The sequence below is a fragment of the Sciurus vulgaris genome (assembly GCF_902686455.1).
Source record: "Sciurus vulgaris genome assembly, chromosome: 17".
Classification (NCBI taxonomy): Eukaryota; Metazoa; Chordata; class Mammalia; order Rodentia; family Sciuridae; genus Sciurus; species Sciurus vulgaris.
Genome location: NC_136478.1, coordinates 60,404,728 through 60,421,980, shown reverse-complemented (window position 1 = coordinate 60,421,980; position 17,253 = coordinate 60,404,728). Strand labels below are relative to the sequence as shown.

Genomic DNA, 17,253 nt, shown 5'->3' with positions numbered 1-17,253 from the left:
TTCCTTGGCCTTCTGACCTCCACTTGGCCCTGGAGAGTCGTCTACACCAGGAGCTGACATGCTCTTCTTGCATACAGCCCCCTGTTGGCTCCTCAGAGCTGACACTGAAGTCGAACAACCTGCGGCTCTTGACCAGCTTCTTATTCCACCACCTGCAGGCCCCTCAGGCAGGGCCCTGCTTGGAAGCCTCGCCCACAGAGGCTCTAGGGGTAGTCTGAGGGATCTACACAGGCATCGGGCACTGGGCAGATGCTAAGAAAGAAATCCAAGGTCCCGAGGGAAATTACATTCCCTAGACTGAGACCACTGTGATTTCTGATGTCCTGTGGGTGCATCCCAGGACCCCCGCCTGGCCCTGTGCAGATGGTTCATGTTGCCCAAAGAAAGGTCTGGAACTTCCCCCTGGGCCCGGGGAGGTAACCTGTAAGGCCTTGGAATTTCTGGCTTAATAAGTATCTTTGCCTGTCTGGGCCGGGGGCCTCCGCCACACCGGAAAGTCTGTGCTGTCGCTGTGATTTGTGTGGGGGACCATGTGGTATCAGCCTGACGCCTGGAGGGGCTGGAGACGGTCAGCCAGGTGGGGGTGGTCAGCCATGTCTGGGTGACCAACGCCCATAAAAGCCCTGGACACCAAGGCTCAGGAGAGCTCCCTGGTGGGACAGTGCCAGGGTGTTGTCACAAAAGGCAGCTGGGGGGATAAACGCTCTCCCCTCGACGCCACTGGGAAGGGACGGGAATCCGCCTGGCCCCTCCTGGGCTCCCTGCCCCTGCGGATTCTCATCTGCCCCGTATAAGCAGCAACTGTGAGTCCCCTGCATGTCACTTCCGGCAAATCGCTCTGCCTCAGGCTGGTTTTGGGGCTCCTGGGGGCAGCCCCCCATCTCCGCCCTGGCTACGCTCACTTGCTGGGTGACCCTGGGCAGTCCCCTGGTTTCAAATGACGTCAGGATTGACAAGCAGTTCTCCATATCTGCAGCTTCTGCCTCCGTGAAGGCGGCTAATATTCAGAAAGGGCCATCTGTTCTAGACGCGGGCAGGCTTCCCTGGTTATCCCCTAATCCAGAATGCAGTAGCTTCAGGTGTTACAGACACAGGACATGATGCAGAGTGTGCGACGCCGTGCTAGCTTCTCTGCAGACGCCCCACCGTTCCCTATAAAGGGACTGAGCAGCTGCGGGTTTGGTAGCCGCCCAGGGGCTGGAACCAAGGCCGGAGGACCCCAGAGACGCGTCAGCTCTGTGGGTCTGCATGCCCACCTGGACAAGGGCTGCCCCGGCGGGGGGCAGGCAGTGTCTTCACAGCTCAGCTGCCACCTTGACTCGACTTTCTCTTAAACCCCCATCCAATCTGTCAGCAAACCCTCAGTCCCCCCACCCCCCAAATACACTCCAGCCCAGTCCCTTCCCTTGCACAGCCAGCCGCCCTGGCCCAGCTGTCATTGTCACCTCCCACTGGCACCACTGCAGTTGCCTGCTCTTCAGCCTCACTTCTGCCCTTGCCCTGCCAGTGCCCGCCACCTGGCAGCTGGGCCGGATCATCATCCTCCTGAGTCCTCACTGTAGCTCCTGCGGCCCTGTCCATGTTGTCCTTTCTGCCCTCTGACCTCGTCTCCACCCCTTCTCCTCATTCACTTATTTCCAGGCACACCCCACTCACCACAGGGCCTTTGCACCCGCTCTCCCCTCTGTCAGAGATTCTCTTCCCTTACTGCCCGTCTCCCTCCTTCACTTCCCACTGGGGCCCCTTTTGACCATTCTATTTATAATTGCAGCCCCCACTTCAACTTCATCCCTAGCCCTCTTCTCCCTTCTGATGTAAATTTATCTCAGTAGACATGCTAAATGTTCCCCTTGCTTTTTCCCATCTGGTGTCTGCCTGTCCCCTGTGGGATGTCAGCTCCCCAGGGCAGGAGTTCCTGCATGTCTGTTGACTGCTGTGCTAGGTCAGGGCCACGCACACAGCAGGTGCTCAACACACAGGTGCCAAATCAATGCTCTAATCATGCCCCCTCTCCTGCCCCCCACACCTTGGCCTTGGTGCTGAAGAAAGCCTTGGGGAAGAGCTGGATGGGGAGGTGGGAGCTCAGCAGGCGGGGGCTTGTCTGGTCCTGGAGGGTGAAGGCGCTTATGACGGTCTCGCACCAGGGCGCTCGCTCCCAGATGGGCACCGAACGGATCCAGGAGGGGTCCCCGTTCTTCAGGATCAAGCTGAGGATCTCGATCATCCAAGTGGTGCCTGTTGGGAGAGATTGGCAGAGTCATCAGGGGTGGGATGGGGTGGCGGGATATGGCTGGGGAAATGGCGACAACATCTTCTGAGTGCGTTGTCACCTGTGGGAAGGGCAGCCTGGAAACAGCCTCAAAGGAACTTTTGCTGGTTCCCAGAGGTGGGGCTGGGAAGTGGCAGGTGGCAGAAATTGCCTCAGGTGCCCAACCCCGCCACTTTCCCCTGGGACTATATTTTCTTGTCTCCGTGTGAGGCCACCTGAGAGTCTAGCCAGGGATGGGTAGGCAGCCGCCTTTTCCAGGCCTGGCCCACAAACACTGCTTCCTCTCTCCGGGTCAGAGAGACTCCAGGGATGGCGGGAACACAGGTGGAAGGAGCCCGATGGCCGTGACAGTGTGGATTTCCCTCCCCTCCCCATCCATCCCACGGCTCTGACTGGAGTTCACAGGGAACAAGAAACAAATCATTGGTTCAGCCACTGAAATTCCTGAGCTTTGGTGGCAGAGCAGCAAATCCCCCTTTAAGTCACCGGGGAGGCTGGAATTGAATTCAGGTGCCTGGCTATAAAATCTCTGCTCTCTTCACTGCCTCCGTTTGAGGGTCACCCCTTCATCTCTGCAGGGAGCCACAGGACTAGGTATTGGCAGGAGTCCCATCAGCTGGGTGCGATGGGCACAGAGTGCACAGCGAATCGATGAAAAGGATACTCCCGCCCACAGGGCCTATCATTAGTGCTCTACGGGGTCGGATTCCCACCCCCACCCTGCGCCCATCATCCGTCTGCGGCCTGGGCTCTGAGCCTGGCTTCCCCGCGCGGGCCCTGGGAACGCCTCGCCCTCCCAGCCGGCTGGGCCCCGCGTTGCCAGTAGAGGGCGCCGGAGGAACACGGCGCGGGCCGGCGCCGTCCCTTCTCTTGGGGATCTTGCGGGTAGTCACCAGCGCTCGGACCTGCGGCGGACACCCAGCGACACTTACCTCCTCCCCCCGGGAAATGTCAGCGCCAGCGAAAGTCGAACCTTGGGTGGGGACGGGGTCCCTCTTCCAGGGGCTTCGTTTCCGCCGGAGGAGAAGCGGCTGCTTCCCCCACCAGCTGTTCCTAAGTCCTTCGGAGTTCTCTAGCCTTTTGTAGCAGAAGCCCCTCTTACAGGTTGCTAATTCTACCTCCGAATAGTACAAAATTTGCCATTTCAACATTTTAAGGGTGCGGTACAGTGGCCTTAAGTAAAATCACACCACTGGACAACCATCACGCTGATCATCCCCAGAGCTGTCAATCGCCCGAATGGAAACTCTGGGCCCTTAACCCAGTCCCATCTCCACTGTCCCCCAGCCTCTGGCAACCACCTGGAATTTGACTATTCCAAGTGCCTCACGTGGGAGGAACCACGTGTCTGACTTCCTTTACTCGGCACAGTGTCTAAAAGTTCATCTGCCTTATGACTTGTATCAGAATTTTCTTCCTTTTTAAAGGCTGAATGATTTTCCATGATGGAGTCATTCTTTGATGGACGTTTGGGTTTTTTCCACTTTTTGGTCATTCTGAATAATGTGCTATGAACATCAATATGCAAATATCTGCTTGAATAGTTTTTCTTTTTTGGAGTATATACCAAAAAGTGAAATTGTGAGTTATATGATAATTCTGTGTTTAATTTTTTGAGGAAACATCAGTGTTTTCCCTAGTGGCTGTACCGTTTTACACTCCCACAAACAGTGAACCAGTTTCCAACCAATTTCTCCACATCATTGCCAACACTTCTTAATCTCTAAAGAGCCACCTCAATGGGCTTAAATCATTCTTTGCATTAAGTCTCTCCTCTCCAAATGACTGCGTGGTTTCAGTCTCCTGTCTGCGGCTGACGAATGCACCCTGTGTAAGGTGGCTTAGCAGATGCCAAGTGTCTTCACAGTTCATTCTCCCCTCCTGGTGATAGTATCAGAACACAGGGTTCAGTGAGCACTCTGGCATTCAGCCAGGAACTACAACTCCCAGAACCCTTGCAGCTGGGTGTGGTCATGTGACTAAACTCTCCTATGAGTTGTGCCTAGAAGTGACTGCACCTTCTGAGTCCTGCCTTTAAGAGGAGCTACTTGCCCTCCATACCCTTTACCTTTTTCTCTCTTCCCCCAGCCCTATTTTTTTTTTCCCCTGACAGGACTCTGGAAGTGGTGTTGCTAAAGAGGAGAACACCAGTTTAGAAGCCAACAAGCTAGAAGGGCATTCTATGCCTTTCTGACTGCTTGGAATGGAGCTACCTGCCTACTCGAATGCCCACGTCCCTGAACTGTTATTGGGGAGAAAATCCAGGTTATTTCTTGGGGTCTCTTTGTTACAGCAGCTTCACCTCTACCCTCACCGATCCACATAAGTCCTGTTGTCATTATAGGGGAAATTAAGGAAATTGGAAATGGGGCAAGTGAGGGCTTAGTGATGTTCTAGAGCGTTTCCATGTTTTTTTAAGGTAGGAATCACCAGGGACAAGTGTTTCATCATGGAATCTTGCTGTGACCTTAAAGCACCACAAAAGACCCAAGCCGCTTCATGTTCCCCATGATCCTGGTCCATGACATTGAAACCACAATCTACCAGTCATGGTGGTGGTGCCTGTTGTCCCTCCCAGCTGCTCAGGAGGCTGAAGCAGGAGGATCCCTTGAGCCCAGGAGTTCCAGGACAGCCTGGGCAACATGGTGAGACCCTGTCTTAAAAAACAAAGAAGGGCTGGGGTTGTGGCTCAGGGGTAGAGCGCTCGCCTAGCATGGGTGAGGCACTGGGTTGGATCCCTAGCACCACATAAAAATAAATAAATAAAATAAAGGCATTCCGTCCATCTACAACTATGAAAATAAATTTAAAAAATACAAAGAAACAAAAACCCCACAATCATAATGATGAGCCATGAATCCAGAGATCCCAAATTAGGAAGTCAACCACAGAAGACAAAAATTGATAAAAAATTTTAAAGATATGCATAGAAAACTTTTGAAGAGAGTAAAGGGAGCAAATGAGGGAACATATTCATAATACATGAAGAATTAAGTTCAAAATGAAAAGTGACAAGGGCTGGGATGTGGCTCAGTGGCAGAGAGCCCCCGAGTTTCCTCCCCAGTACCAAATAAATAAATAAATAAAATCAAAAGATTGGAAATTACACTGTCAGTAGTCAGTACGGAAACCGTAAAACAAAAATGATCATCCATCAGTGTCAGTGTCATGGAATACTATGAAACTGTTAAAGGAAAAAGAAAAAAAGAAAGAAAGAAAGAAAAAAAAAAACCAGCTGGAGTTGGGCATGATGTAATCCCAGCAACTCGGGAGGCCGAGGCAGGAAGGTTGTAGGTCTGAGGCCAGCCTCCACGACTCTGATAGAACTTGTCTCAAATTTTTTAAAAGGGAGGGGGCTGGGGAGGCAGCTCGGTTGTAGAGCACTTGCCTAGCACGTGTGAGGCCCTGGGTTTGATCCCCAGCAGTGTCTTAAAAGAAAAAGTGAATACGATGTCATTCCACACACGACAGACTAAAGGAGAAATTAATCCATTTTAATTTTTAAAAAAGAAGCCATAATATTTGGACATTCATACACAGATAAAGAACCTTGATCTCCAACTAACCATATCTAAAATTTAGCTCAAAGTGGATCATAGATTTAAATGTACAAGCTAAACCTGTAAAATTTCTGGAAGAAACAGAAGACATCATTGGGGTCAGAGGTTAAGCAAAGATTTCTGAGATACAACAAAAGCATGATCCATAAAAGGACAGAGTGACAGACTGGATCTCATCCAAATGAAAAATTTATGTTCTCCTGCTCTGATAAGAGAGTGAGCAGACAAGGCGCAGAGCCGGAGACACTTCAGAGCACAGATCTGATCAAGGCTTCCTCCCCGAGCTGAGAGCACCTCCAGGCTCCAGGACAAGAAAACAGCCCCCGAGAGGAGGATGATTTGAACCCTTTACTACGGAAGAGGGCGGCTGGCGAAGGAGCACTTGAAAACGCGATGGCGTCATTGGCAAATGCAAACCAAAGCCCCAGTCAACATGGGTCTGCGCCTTTCCAAAGAGCCAGAAACACCCTGATGAGGGCGGCTGGCGGGGTGCAGAGCCAGGGACCCGCCTCTGTGGCTGGTGAGCATGCAAAGTGGTAAAGCCACTTTGAAGAACAGTTGGGCGTTAGGGTGCCTAACCACTGAGCCATATCCCAGTCTGTTTTTTGTATTTTTTATTTAGAGACAGAATCTCACTGAGTTGCTTAGGGCCTCACTAAGTTGCTGAGGCCGGCTTTGAACTTGTGATCCTCCTGCCTCAGACTCTGGAGCCACTGGGATCACAGGCGTGCATGCACCACCCTGCCCGGTAGTCCGGTGGGTTCTTTTTTTTTTTTTTTTTTTTTTTTTTTTTTTTTATTTTATTTTATTTTATTTTATTGTAAACAAATGGGATACATGTTGTCTCTCTCTTTGTACATGGCGCAAAGGCATACCATTTGTGTAATCATAAATCCACATACAATAATGTTGTTTGATTCATTCTGTTATTTTTTCCCCTTCCCCCCACCCCTCCCATCCCTCTTTACCCTCTATACAGTACTTTCTTCCTCCATACTTGCCCCCCTCCCTAACCCTATCTCTAACCCTAACACTAACCCTTCCCTCCCCCCCATTATGTGTCATCCTCCACTTATTAGTGATATCATTCGTCCCTTGTCTTTTTGAGATTGGCTTATCTCACTTAGCATGATATTCTCCAATTTCATCCATTTGCCTGCAAATGCCATAATTTTGTCATTCTTTATGGCTGAGTAATATTCCATTGTGTATATATACCACAGTTTCTTTATCCACTCGTCAATTGAAGGGCATCTAGGTTGGTTCCATAGTCTGGCTATTGTGAATTGAGCAGCTATGAACATTGATGTGGCTGTATCTCTGTAGTATGCTGATTTTAGATCCTTTGGGTATAGGCCAAGGAGTGGGATAGCTGGGTCAAATGGAGGGTCCATTCCAAGTTTTCTAAGGAATCTCCACACTGCTTTCCAGAGTGGCTGCACTAATTTGCAGCCCCACCAGCAATGTATGAGTGTACCTTTCTCCCCACATCCTCGCCAACACCTGTTGCTTGTATTTTTGATAATCGCCATTCTAATTGGGGTGAGATGGAATCTTAGGGTGGTTTTGATTTGCATTTCTCTTATTACTAGAGATGGTGAACATTTTTTCATATGTTTATTGATTGCTTGTACATCTTCTTCTGTGAAGTGTCTGTTCATTTCCTTAGCCCATTTGTCGATTGGATTATTTGTATTCTTGATGTAGAGTTTTTTGAGTTCTTTATAGATTCTGGAGATTAGTGCTCTATCTGAAGTATGATTGGCAAAGATATTCTCCCACTCTGTAGGCTCTTTCTTCACATTACTGATAGTTTCCTTTGCTGAGAGAAAGCTTTTTAGTTTGAATCTATCCCAGTTATTGATTCTTGCTTTTATTTCTTGTGCTATGGGAGTCCTGTTGAGGAAGTCTGGTCCTAGCCCGACATGTTGAAGATCGGGACCTACTTTTTCTTCTATAATCTGCAGAGTCTCTGGTCTGATTCCAAGGTCCTTAATCCATTTTGAGTTGAGTTTTGTGCAGGGTGAGAGATATGGGTTTAGTTTCATTCTGTTGCATATGGATTTCCAATTCTCCCAGCACCATTTGTTGAAGAGGCTATCTTTTCTCCATTGCATATTTTTGGCACCTTTGTCTAGTATTAGAAAGTTGTATTTATTTGGGTTTGTGTCCGTGTCCTCTATTCTGTACCATTGATCTACCTGTCTATTTTGGTACCAGTACCATGCCGTCTTTGTTACTATTGCTTTGTAATAAAGTTGAAGTTCGGGTATTGCGATACCCCCTGCTTCATTTTTCCTGCGAAGGATTGCTTTAGCTATTCTGGGTTTCTTATTCTTCCAGATGAATTTCATGATTGCTTGCTCTATTTCTGTAAGGTACGTTATTGGAATTTTAATTGGGATTGCATTGAATCTGTATAGCACTTTTGGAAGTATGGCCATTTTGACAATATTAATTCGGCCTATCCAAGAACATGGGAGATCTTTCCATCTTCTAAGGTTTTCTTCGATTTCTTTCTTTAGTGTTCTGTAGTTCTCATTGTAGAGGTCTTTTACTTCTTTTGTGAGATTGATTCCCAAGTATTTTATTTTTTTCGATGCTATGGTGAATGGGGTGGTTTTCATAATTTCTCTTTCTGAGGATTCCTCACTTATGTATAAAAATGCATTGGATTTATGAGCATTGATCTTGTAACCTGCCACTTTACTGAATTCACTTATGAGTTCTAACAGTTTTCTGGTGGAATTTCCTGGTTCCTCTAAGTATATAATCATATCATCCGCAAATAGGGATAGTTTGAGTTCTTCTTTTCCTATTCGTATTCCTTTAATTTCCTTGGTCTGTCTAATTGCTCTGGCTAGAGTCTCAAGAACGATATTGAATAGGAGTGGTGAAAGAGGGCATCCCTGTCTTGTTCCAGTTTTTAGGGGGAATGCTTTCAGTTTTTCACCGTTTAGAATGATATTAGCCATGGGCTTAGCATAGATGGCCTTTACAATGTTAAGGAATGTTCCCACTATCCCTATTTTTTCTAGTGTTTTGAGCATGAAGGGGTGTTGTATTTTATCAAATGCTTTTTCTGCATCTATTGAAATAATCATGTGGTTCTTGACTTTAAGTCTATTGATATGGTGAATTACATTTATTGATTTCCGGATGTTGAACCAACCTTGCATCCCTGGGATAAAACCCACTTGATCGTGGTGCACTATCTTTTTAATATATTTTTGTATGCGATTTGCTAAAATTTTATTGAGAATTTTTGCGTCAATGTTCATTAATGATATTGGTCTGAAATTTTCTTTCCTAGATTTATCTCTGTCTGGCTTGGGTATCAAGGTAATATTGGTTTCATAGAATGAGTTTGGGAGGGTACCCTCCTCTTCTATTTCATGGAATACTTTGAGAAGTATTGGAATGAGCTCTTCTTTAAAGATTTTGTAGAACTCAGCTGAGAACCCGTCTGGTCCTGGACTTTTCTTTGTTGGTAGGCTTTTGATGACCTCTTCTACTTCATTACTTGAAATTGATCTATTTAAATTTTGTATGTCCTCCTCGCTCAATTTAGGCAATTCATATGTCTCTAGAAACCTGTTGATGTCTTCGAAATTTTCTATTTGGTTAGAATATAGATTTTCAAAATAGCTTCTAATTATGTTTTGTATTTCAATCGTGTCTGTTGTGATATTTCCTTGTTCATTCCGAATTTTGGTGATTTGGGTTTTCTCTCGTCTTCTCTTTGTTAGAGTGGCTAAGGGTTTATCAATTTTGTTTATTTTTTCAAAGAACCAACTATTTATTTTGTCAATTTTTTGTATAGTTTCTTTTGTTTCAATTTCGTTGATTTCAGCTCTGAGTTTAACTATTTCCTGTCTTCTACTACTTTTGGTGTTGGTCTGTTCTTCTTTTTCTAGGGCTTTGAGCTGAAGTGTTAGGTTGTTTATTTGTTGATTTTTACTTCTTTTATTGAATGCGCTCCATGAAATAAATTTTCCTCTAAGTACTGCTTTCATAGTGTCCCAAAGATTTTGATATGATGTTTCTTTGTTCTCATTTACCTCTAGGAATTTTTTAATTTCCTTCCTAATATCTTCTGTTATCCATTCATCATGTAATAGCATATTGTTTAATCTCCAGGTGTTGGAGTAGCTTCTGTTTTTTACTCTTTCATTTATTTCTAACTTCAAACCATTATGATCTGATAGAATACAAGGTAGTGTCTCTATCTTCTTGTATTTGCTTACATTAGCTTTGTGGCATAATATATGGTCTATTTTAGAGAAGGATCCATGTGCTGCTGAGAAGAAAGTGTATTCGCTCTTGGTTGGATGGTATATTCTATAAATGTCCGTTAAGTCTAAATTATTGATTGTGTTATTGAGATCTATGGTTTCTTTGTTCAATTTTTGTTTGGAAGATCTGTCCAGTGGTGAGAGAGGCGTGTTAAAATCACCTAGTATTATTGTGTTATGGTCTATTTGGTTTCTGAAATTGAGAAGGATTTGTTTGACATACATGGATGAGCCACTGTTTGGGGCATAGATGTTTATGATTGTTATGTCTTGCTGATTTATGGTTCCCTTAAGCAGTATGTAATGTCCTTCTTTATCCCTTTTGACTAGTTTTGACTTGAAGTCCACCTTATCTGTAATGAGGATGGATACCCCAGCTTTTTTGCTGAGTCCATGTGCATGATATGTTTTCCCCCATCCTTTCACCTTTAGTCTATGTGTATCTCTTTCTACGAGGTGAGTCTCTTGCAGGCAACATATTGTTGGATCTTTCTTTTTGATCCAATCTGCCAGTCTATGTCTTTTGATTGATGAGTTCAGGCCATTAATATTCAGGGTTATTATTGAGATATGATTAGTATTCCCGGTCATTTGGTTCATTTTATTTATTTTTTATTTATTTATTTATTTATTTATTTTGAGACGACTTGGTTCTTCCTTTATTTGACAATTCCTTTAGGATGGTTCCTCCCATTGCTGATTTGTTTCTTTGTTTTTCATCTCTTCCTCATGGAATATTTTGCTGAGAATGTTCTGTAATGCTGGCTTTCTTTTTGTAAATTCTTTTAGCTTTTGTTTATCATGGAAGGATTTTATTTCATCATCAAATTTGAAGGTAAGTTTTGCTGGGTATAAGATTCTTGGTTGGCATCCATTTTCTTTCAGGGCTTGAAAAATGTTGTTCCAGGCCCTTCTAGCTTTTAGGGTCTGGATTGAAAAATCTGCTGATATCCGTATTGGTTTCCCCCTGAATGTAATTTGATTCCTCTCTCTTGCGGCCTTTAAAATTCTGTCTTTATTTTGTATGTTGGGCATTTTCATTATAATGTGCCTTGGTGTGGGTCTGTTGTAATTTTGTATATTTGGAGTCCTATAAGCCTCTTGTACTTGATCTTCCATTTCATTCTTCAGATTTGGGAAATTTTCTGATAGTATTTCATTGAATAGATTGTTCATTCCTTTGGTCTGTTTCTCTAAGCCTTCCTCAATTCCAATAATTCTCAAATTTGGTCTCTTCATGATATCCCATAGTTCTTGGAGATTCTGTTCATGATTTCTTACCATCTTCTCTGTTTGTTCAACTTTGTTTTCAAGGTTAAATATTTTATCTTCAATGTCTGATGTTCTGTCTTCCAGGTGTTCTATTCTATTGGTTATGCTTTCTATGGAGTTCTTAATTTGGTTTATTGTTTCCTTCATTTCAAGGATTTCTGTTTGGTTTTTTTTCAATATCTCTAACTCTTTATTGAAGTGATCTTTTGCTTCCTGTATTTGCTCTTTTAACTGTCGATTGGTGCGATCATTCAGTGCCTGCATTTGCTCTTGCATCTCGTCATTTGCTTCCCTGAGCATTTTAATTATGTACATTCTGAACTCCCTTTCTGTCATTTCTTCTGCCATGCTGTCGTTGGGTTTCATTGATGTAACATCTAGATTTGTTTGCAGCATTTTCTTTCCTTGTTTTCTCATATTGTTCAGGTATCAGTTGACCGCTGTGATATTGCAGATTTCCTCTATTGTCTTATAATATCCCTGAAGATTTCTATTATATCCCCTCTTAGTCTTCAGTAGCCTGAAATCTTGGAGGAAGTTGATAATGCAGTGCTCCACAAGGGAGCTGACTCCCTAGGGGTGGTGGCCTTCTGGTGGGGTATATTCCCTGCTAGTGGGCAGAGGTACCTTCACTTGCTGATGAATGGTCATCCAGAAGGGAAGTAGGTTGTGGGCTGATGCAAGACCAGTTTGGGCCTGTGTCTCTGATTTTACGGTCCTTTTGGGAGAACCTCACCCAACAGGGAGGAGTCACCTGGTGGGGAGGTCTCGCTGGTCGGTTTTCCTCCCAGAGGTTCCGTTCAATTCACAACTACCGCCTGGGCTGGGCAGCCTTCTTCTGCAATGATCCCAGGGACCCGGACCTACCTCCTGGGCCTGGAAGCCTCACCCTTCACAAACGAATCTCCTTCGGCTGCCTCTCCTCAGAGAAGCTGCCTGCAGTCCTGGAGCCTTCGCTCCGCCCCTCAGTTTGTCTGTGGGGCCCTTCCACCAAGAAGCCGTCTAGGACCCTGCTCTGCACTTTTCACCTGGCTATGCGGCCCCTCCTCTGAGCAGCCACCTGGAGCCCCTTACAATCGCTCCGAGTCCCAGTGACCCGCCACACGCCTTTTCCTCTGGCAGCCACCTGTTGTTCCGTGCCGTCGCTCTAAGACCAAGTGACCCACCACGCACCACTTTCTCCACCAGGCAGTTACCCAGAGATCTGGTGCGTCACGAGTCCCAAGAACTCACTGTGCACCTTCTTGTCCCGATTGCCTCCCGTAGCCCTGGTGCAGTCACTTCGAGCCCAAGCACCCCGCCGCGCTCCTCCTCCTTCTCCAGACAACCCCCTATGTTCAGGAGTGGATGCTCTGGGGCCAAACCACTCACCACGCTGTTCCACCGGATAGCCGCCCAGAGCCCTGGCGCAGCTGTTCCAATTCCAAGCGACGTGCCGAGCCCGTATTTCTCCTTCTCCTCTGGGCAGCCCCCTGTGTTCAGGGGTGGTCACGTTCAGTCCAAACAGCTCACCAAGCACCTTCTCCTTTGGGCAGCCTCCCAGAGCGCGGGTGGGTTGCGCCGAGTCTAAGCGCTGTGGTGAACAGCCACCTCTTCAATGCTCCCAGCTGTCTGCGGTCACTGCTCCAGCTTCTTTGAGTTGGTCCCAAGTCTCTCAGTATCTCCTTTTCTTGAGTCCTGAACCCACGCTGCTCCTCCGGATAGCCGCCCGGAGCCCTGGCGCAGCTGATCCAATTCCAAGCGACGTGCCGAGCCCGTATTTCTCCTTCTCCTCTGGGCAGCCCCCTCTTCAATGCTCCCAGCTGTCTGCGATCACTGCTCCGGCGGGGGGAGGGGCGCCTCGCGGCCGTTCTACTTTGCAAAGATCCCTGCTTTTGGGGCTACCGCCCCGTCCAGGGCTCCTGCCCCGTCCGGGACGTCTGCCCAGTGGGAGATTCTCGCCCGGCTGGTTTGAGTTGGTCCCAAGGCTCTCTATATCTCCTCTTCTTGAGTCCTGAGTCCTGGAGCAACACGAAACGCAGCCACCCTCTAGTCCGCCATCTTGAATCCTCCCGGTGGGTTCTTATACAGTTCAACACACAGGGGACCACAGAACTAGCAATTGCACATCTGAATATTTACCCAAGATAGATGAAAATATATTTCCATGCACAGACTTGTACACAAACTTCCTAGAAGCAGTGTTCATATTCATAGTGGAAGAACCAACTCAAGCTGGAAGCAACTCACGCATCCTTAGACAGATGAATGGGGTAGACGGGCCATGCTCCCCCGCTACAGCGAGAAACCACCCGGGAACCGGGGGCATCCTGGTGAGCAAGGAGTAAGTCTGTCGTCTGTCTCAGAAGCTGAGTGCCAGGCTGGGGATGTGGCTCAGCGGTAGAGTACTTGCTTAGCATGTGTGAGGCTCTGGGATGGATCCTCAGTACTACCATCAAAAAAAGCACCGAGTGCCTTGTGATTCCATCTATGTGACATTTAAGAAAGGGCAAGGCCATAGGGTACAAGCTGATCACTGGTTGCCAGGAGCTAGAGTGGAGGGATGTGGGGACTGGGTGATGGAATTCTTTTTCTTGGTGGGGGTAGGGGTTTTGAACTCAGGGGTGCTTAACCACTGAGCCACATCCCCAGCCCTTTTTATTTTTTAATTTTGAGGCAGGGTCTCGCTCAGTTGCTCAGGGCCTCGCTAAGTTGCTAAGGCTGATCTTGAACTCGTGGTCCTCCTGCCTTAGCCTCCCGAGCCGCCGGGATTGCAGGCGTGCGCCGCGCCCGGCCTCTTCTTTATCTTCATTGTGCTGGTAGTTACATGGTGGTCGTGGCTGCCAAAACTCAGAACTCCAAAATAACTGAAAACATGTCCACAAAGATCTTGTGTGCACATGATCTTGGTGGCATTATACATAGCAGCCCGAGAGTGGAAAGCACCAAACAGCCATCAGCTGATGAACGGGTTAACACAGGTGGCCTGCGTGGGCCACGGAGCACCAGTGACGGAAGGATGAAGCATCATGGACACCATGCCGCGGATGACAAAGGCCAGACACAAAGCCAGGCCCCACATGAGTCCATGCCCAGGGAACCCCAGAACAGGCCAGTCATGGAGACGGGGACCTCTGCTGGCCGGGGCCTGCGGCAGGGAGTGTGACCCGGGAGGCCAGGGCTCCTGGGCTCAGGATTTCTTGCTGGAGTGATAGAAATGTGCTGAGGTGGATTGTGGTGGTGGATGCACAGCTCTGGGACTGTGCCAAAGCCTGGGACTGTGCCCTGCGTGGGCACGCTGCCACACACACACACACACACTCAGAACTCTGTGCTCGGGCTGGGTGCAGCTCAGTGGTAGAGTGCAAGGCCCTGGGTGAGCGCGAGCACTGCAAAACGAAAAAAAGAAATAAAATGGGGCGGGAGCAGGGAGAACTTTATGTCTAAGAGGGTAAAGTCCCATTACGAACATTCTAAAAAATATTCTGAAAATATAGTCAACCCTATCATTTCAGAGACTCGAAGACCCCAGCAGTGCTCCAGAAAAACTCAACTAAGCTGGGCCTGCTGGCGCACGCCTGTAATCCAGGAATTCGGAAGGCTGAGGCAAGAGGGTCTCCAGTTCAAGGCCAGCCAAAGCAACTCAGTGAGGCCCCAAGCAACTTAGTGAGAATCTGTGTCAAAATTAAATATAAAAAGGACTGGGGATGTGGCTCAGTGGTTAAGTGCCCCTGGATTCCATCTCTGGTAGAGAGAGAGAGAGAGAGAGAGAGAGAGAGAAGAGGAGAGGAGAGGAGAGACAGGGGCTGGTAGTAATAAATGCTACGAAGGTTAATGGGACAGAGAGGGAGGCTTATTTTAGCAAGGGAGGTCAGCGAAGCCCAGGTGGGGGAGAGAGGGACCCCACCCAGTGGTGTCTGGGAAGGGTGCTTTGCAGGGGGACATGAGTGCAGAGGCCAGGTTCACCCCGGCTGTGAACAGACTCTTTCCCTGTGCCCTCCTCGGGTGCCACAGCATCCTGGGTCCTGTCCTGCCCACTATCCCAGGCCCTGCAGCCCTGGCCCCGCAGGTACCTGACTTGGGGTAGGTGATGATGAAGATGTCGTCGTCCCGCACATTGGAGGTGTTCTCGGCCTGGCTGATGCTCTCCGGGGAATACAGGCCCTTGGGGAAGAGGATGCCCTTGTATCTGAAGTATTCTCCCCAGACGGTCTGGCTGCGGGAGGAGAGGGAGACATGGGTCACAAGGCAGAGCACTTGCCCTGTGATGTCGTGATCAGTATCACTCCCACTGTAGGAATGAAGTAAGCCAGGCACAGAGAGGTGCCTCGATTTGCTCAAGCCACACAGTACGCGGGACACAGAGCACTCTACAAGACCTGCAAAGTGGGGCTGAGGCTTCCCCGGGCAGGCACCCTGCCCTCCCCAGCTCCGGAGCGCTGGCGTTCTCTTGCAAAAGGCACAGTGTCACCATGAGACCAAAATTTTCTGTGCTGCTTTCCCAAACCCCCTGAGTAGCCAGATGGCCCTGCGAAAGTGACCAAAGGGAGGTTTTGGAGGCCACCGGTCAGTCCGCCTGGAACCTCCCCAGGGCCTCATGTCTGAACCACAGGAGAGGGAGGGCGGAGTGAGGCAGCGCAGGGCGGCTCTGCAGCCTCTGTGTGCTGTGTGAAGCAGGCAGCTGTGAGCTGGCGGGTGTGGGGACCGGGAGGCGGGGCAGAAGTCAGGTCACCAAGTGCAAGGTGTGAAGTGGGTGTAGCTGGTCTACGATTTTTCTGGGACATTTGTGGGTATTTGTTGGCTTCCAAAATGAAATACTTTGCTGTGATTTCTTTTCCTCCTTTGAAATAAGCATTCCATCTACCTAATGATGCAGTCATAGGAAGTGATCCTTATTTTTTAAGGTGTACTCTTGAAATGGACTAAGATTCAGGCCCCACAAACCCGGACCTGCCCAGTCTTCTCACCACACCGTGATTCCTTCCACGCATCTCCCTTTAGAGCACACATAGATGGTATATTAAACTTTAAAAATGTATGTGTGTAAGTAGTTTACAGTGTCCCTTCCTTATCTGCAGGCAGGGGGCTTCCAAGACCCTCACTGCCAGAAACTTCAGATGGTACCAAACTCTATGTACAAGCAGCAGGTGATCTGAAAACCTGGAGTAACAGGCAGGTACCATATACAGAGTGGAACCACTGGACAAAGAGGCGATTCGCATCCCAGGCAGGATGGATCAGGACAGCCAGAAACTTCATCATGCTGCTCAGAATGGTGTACAGCTTAAAACTTAGGAACTGTTACGTCTGGAATTTTCCTTTTACTATGTTTGGACCAAAGTTGACCAAGGGTAACTGAAACCAGAAAAGGTGGGGCAGCAGAGAAGGGGGACTGTTATTGTCTGTGAATTTTACTTCAGGACAGTCACGGATAACTGTGATGTAGAGGGTTTGGTTCTGACCGCACACGGTGCAGCGCGGAAGACACAGCACACGGGACCCACCCACGGGAGTCTGGCTATGGATAATTCAAAACTGGGAAAAGTCGTCTGTGGTGTCAGAGGGCCGGAGGGCTGCTTCCCTTTTTGGGGTGACAGGCAGCGCAGCAGGGGGCTGATATGCCCAGTTTGCAAAATTCACTGTGCTGTGGACTGAAACTTGCTGACGTGACACTCCTGTGAGTTTTACTTTAGGAAAATATTCAGGGAGCAAATTCATGAAAGAAATATCAAAGGAAAAAAATCCCGCTAAAATAAAATAGTGTTTGATAACGATTTGGCTCCAGTGAGGTCGCAAACTGCTGGTTTACAGAGGCCCTTTCTGCTGGTTCCTTCTCATCTGCCCAGTTGACAGATGAGGACATCAAGGCACCTGGGGG

At 47.9% G+C, this 17,253-nt stretch overlaps 1 protein-coding gene across 1 annotated transcript in view; it reads right to left on the bottom strand.

Annotated features, from left to right (window-relative positions):
• SULT2B1 (sulfotransferase family 2B member 1) overlaps positions 1 to 17,253 on the bottom strand; it is a 38,614-nt gene that overhangs the window by 5,994 nt on the left and 15,367 nt on the right. The window contains exons 2-3 of the mRNA XM_079119090.1: positions 15,449 to 15,591; positions 2,027 to 2,235 (exon numbers count right to left, since the gene is read on the bottom strand). Coding sequence (XP_078975216.1) covers positions 2,027 to 2,235; positions 15,449 to 15,591 — 352 coding nt within the window. The remainder of the gene's footprint in view (positions 1 to 2,026; positions 2,236 to 15,448; positions 15,592 to 17,253) is intronic.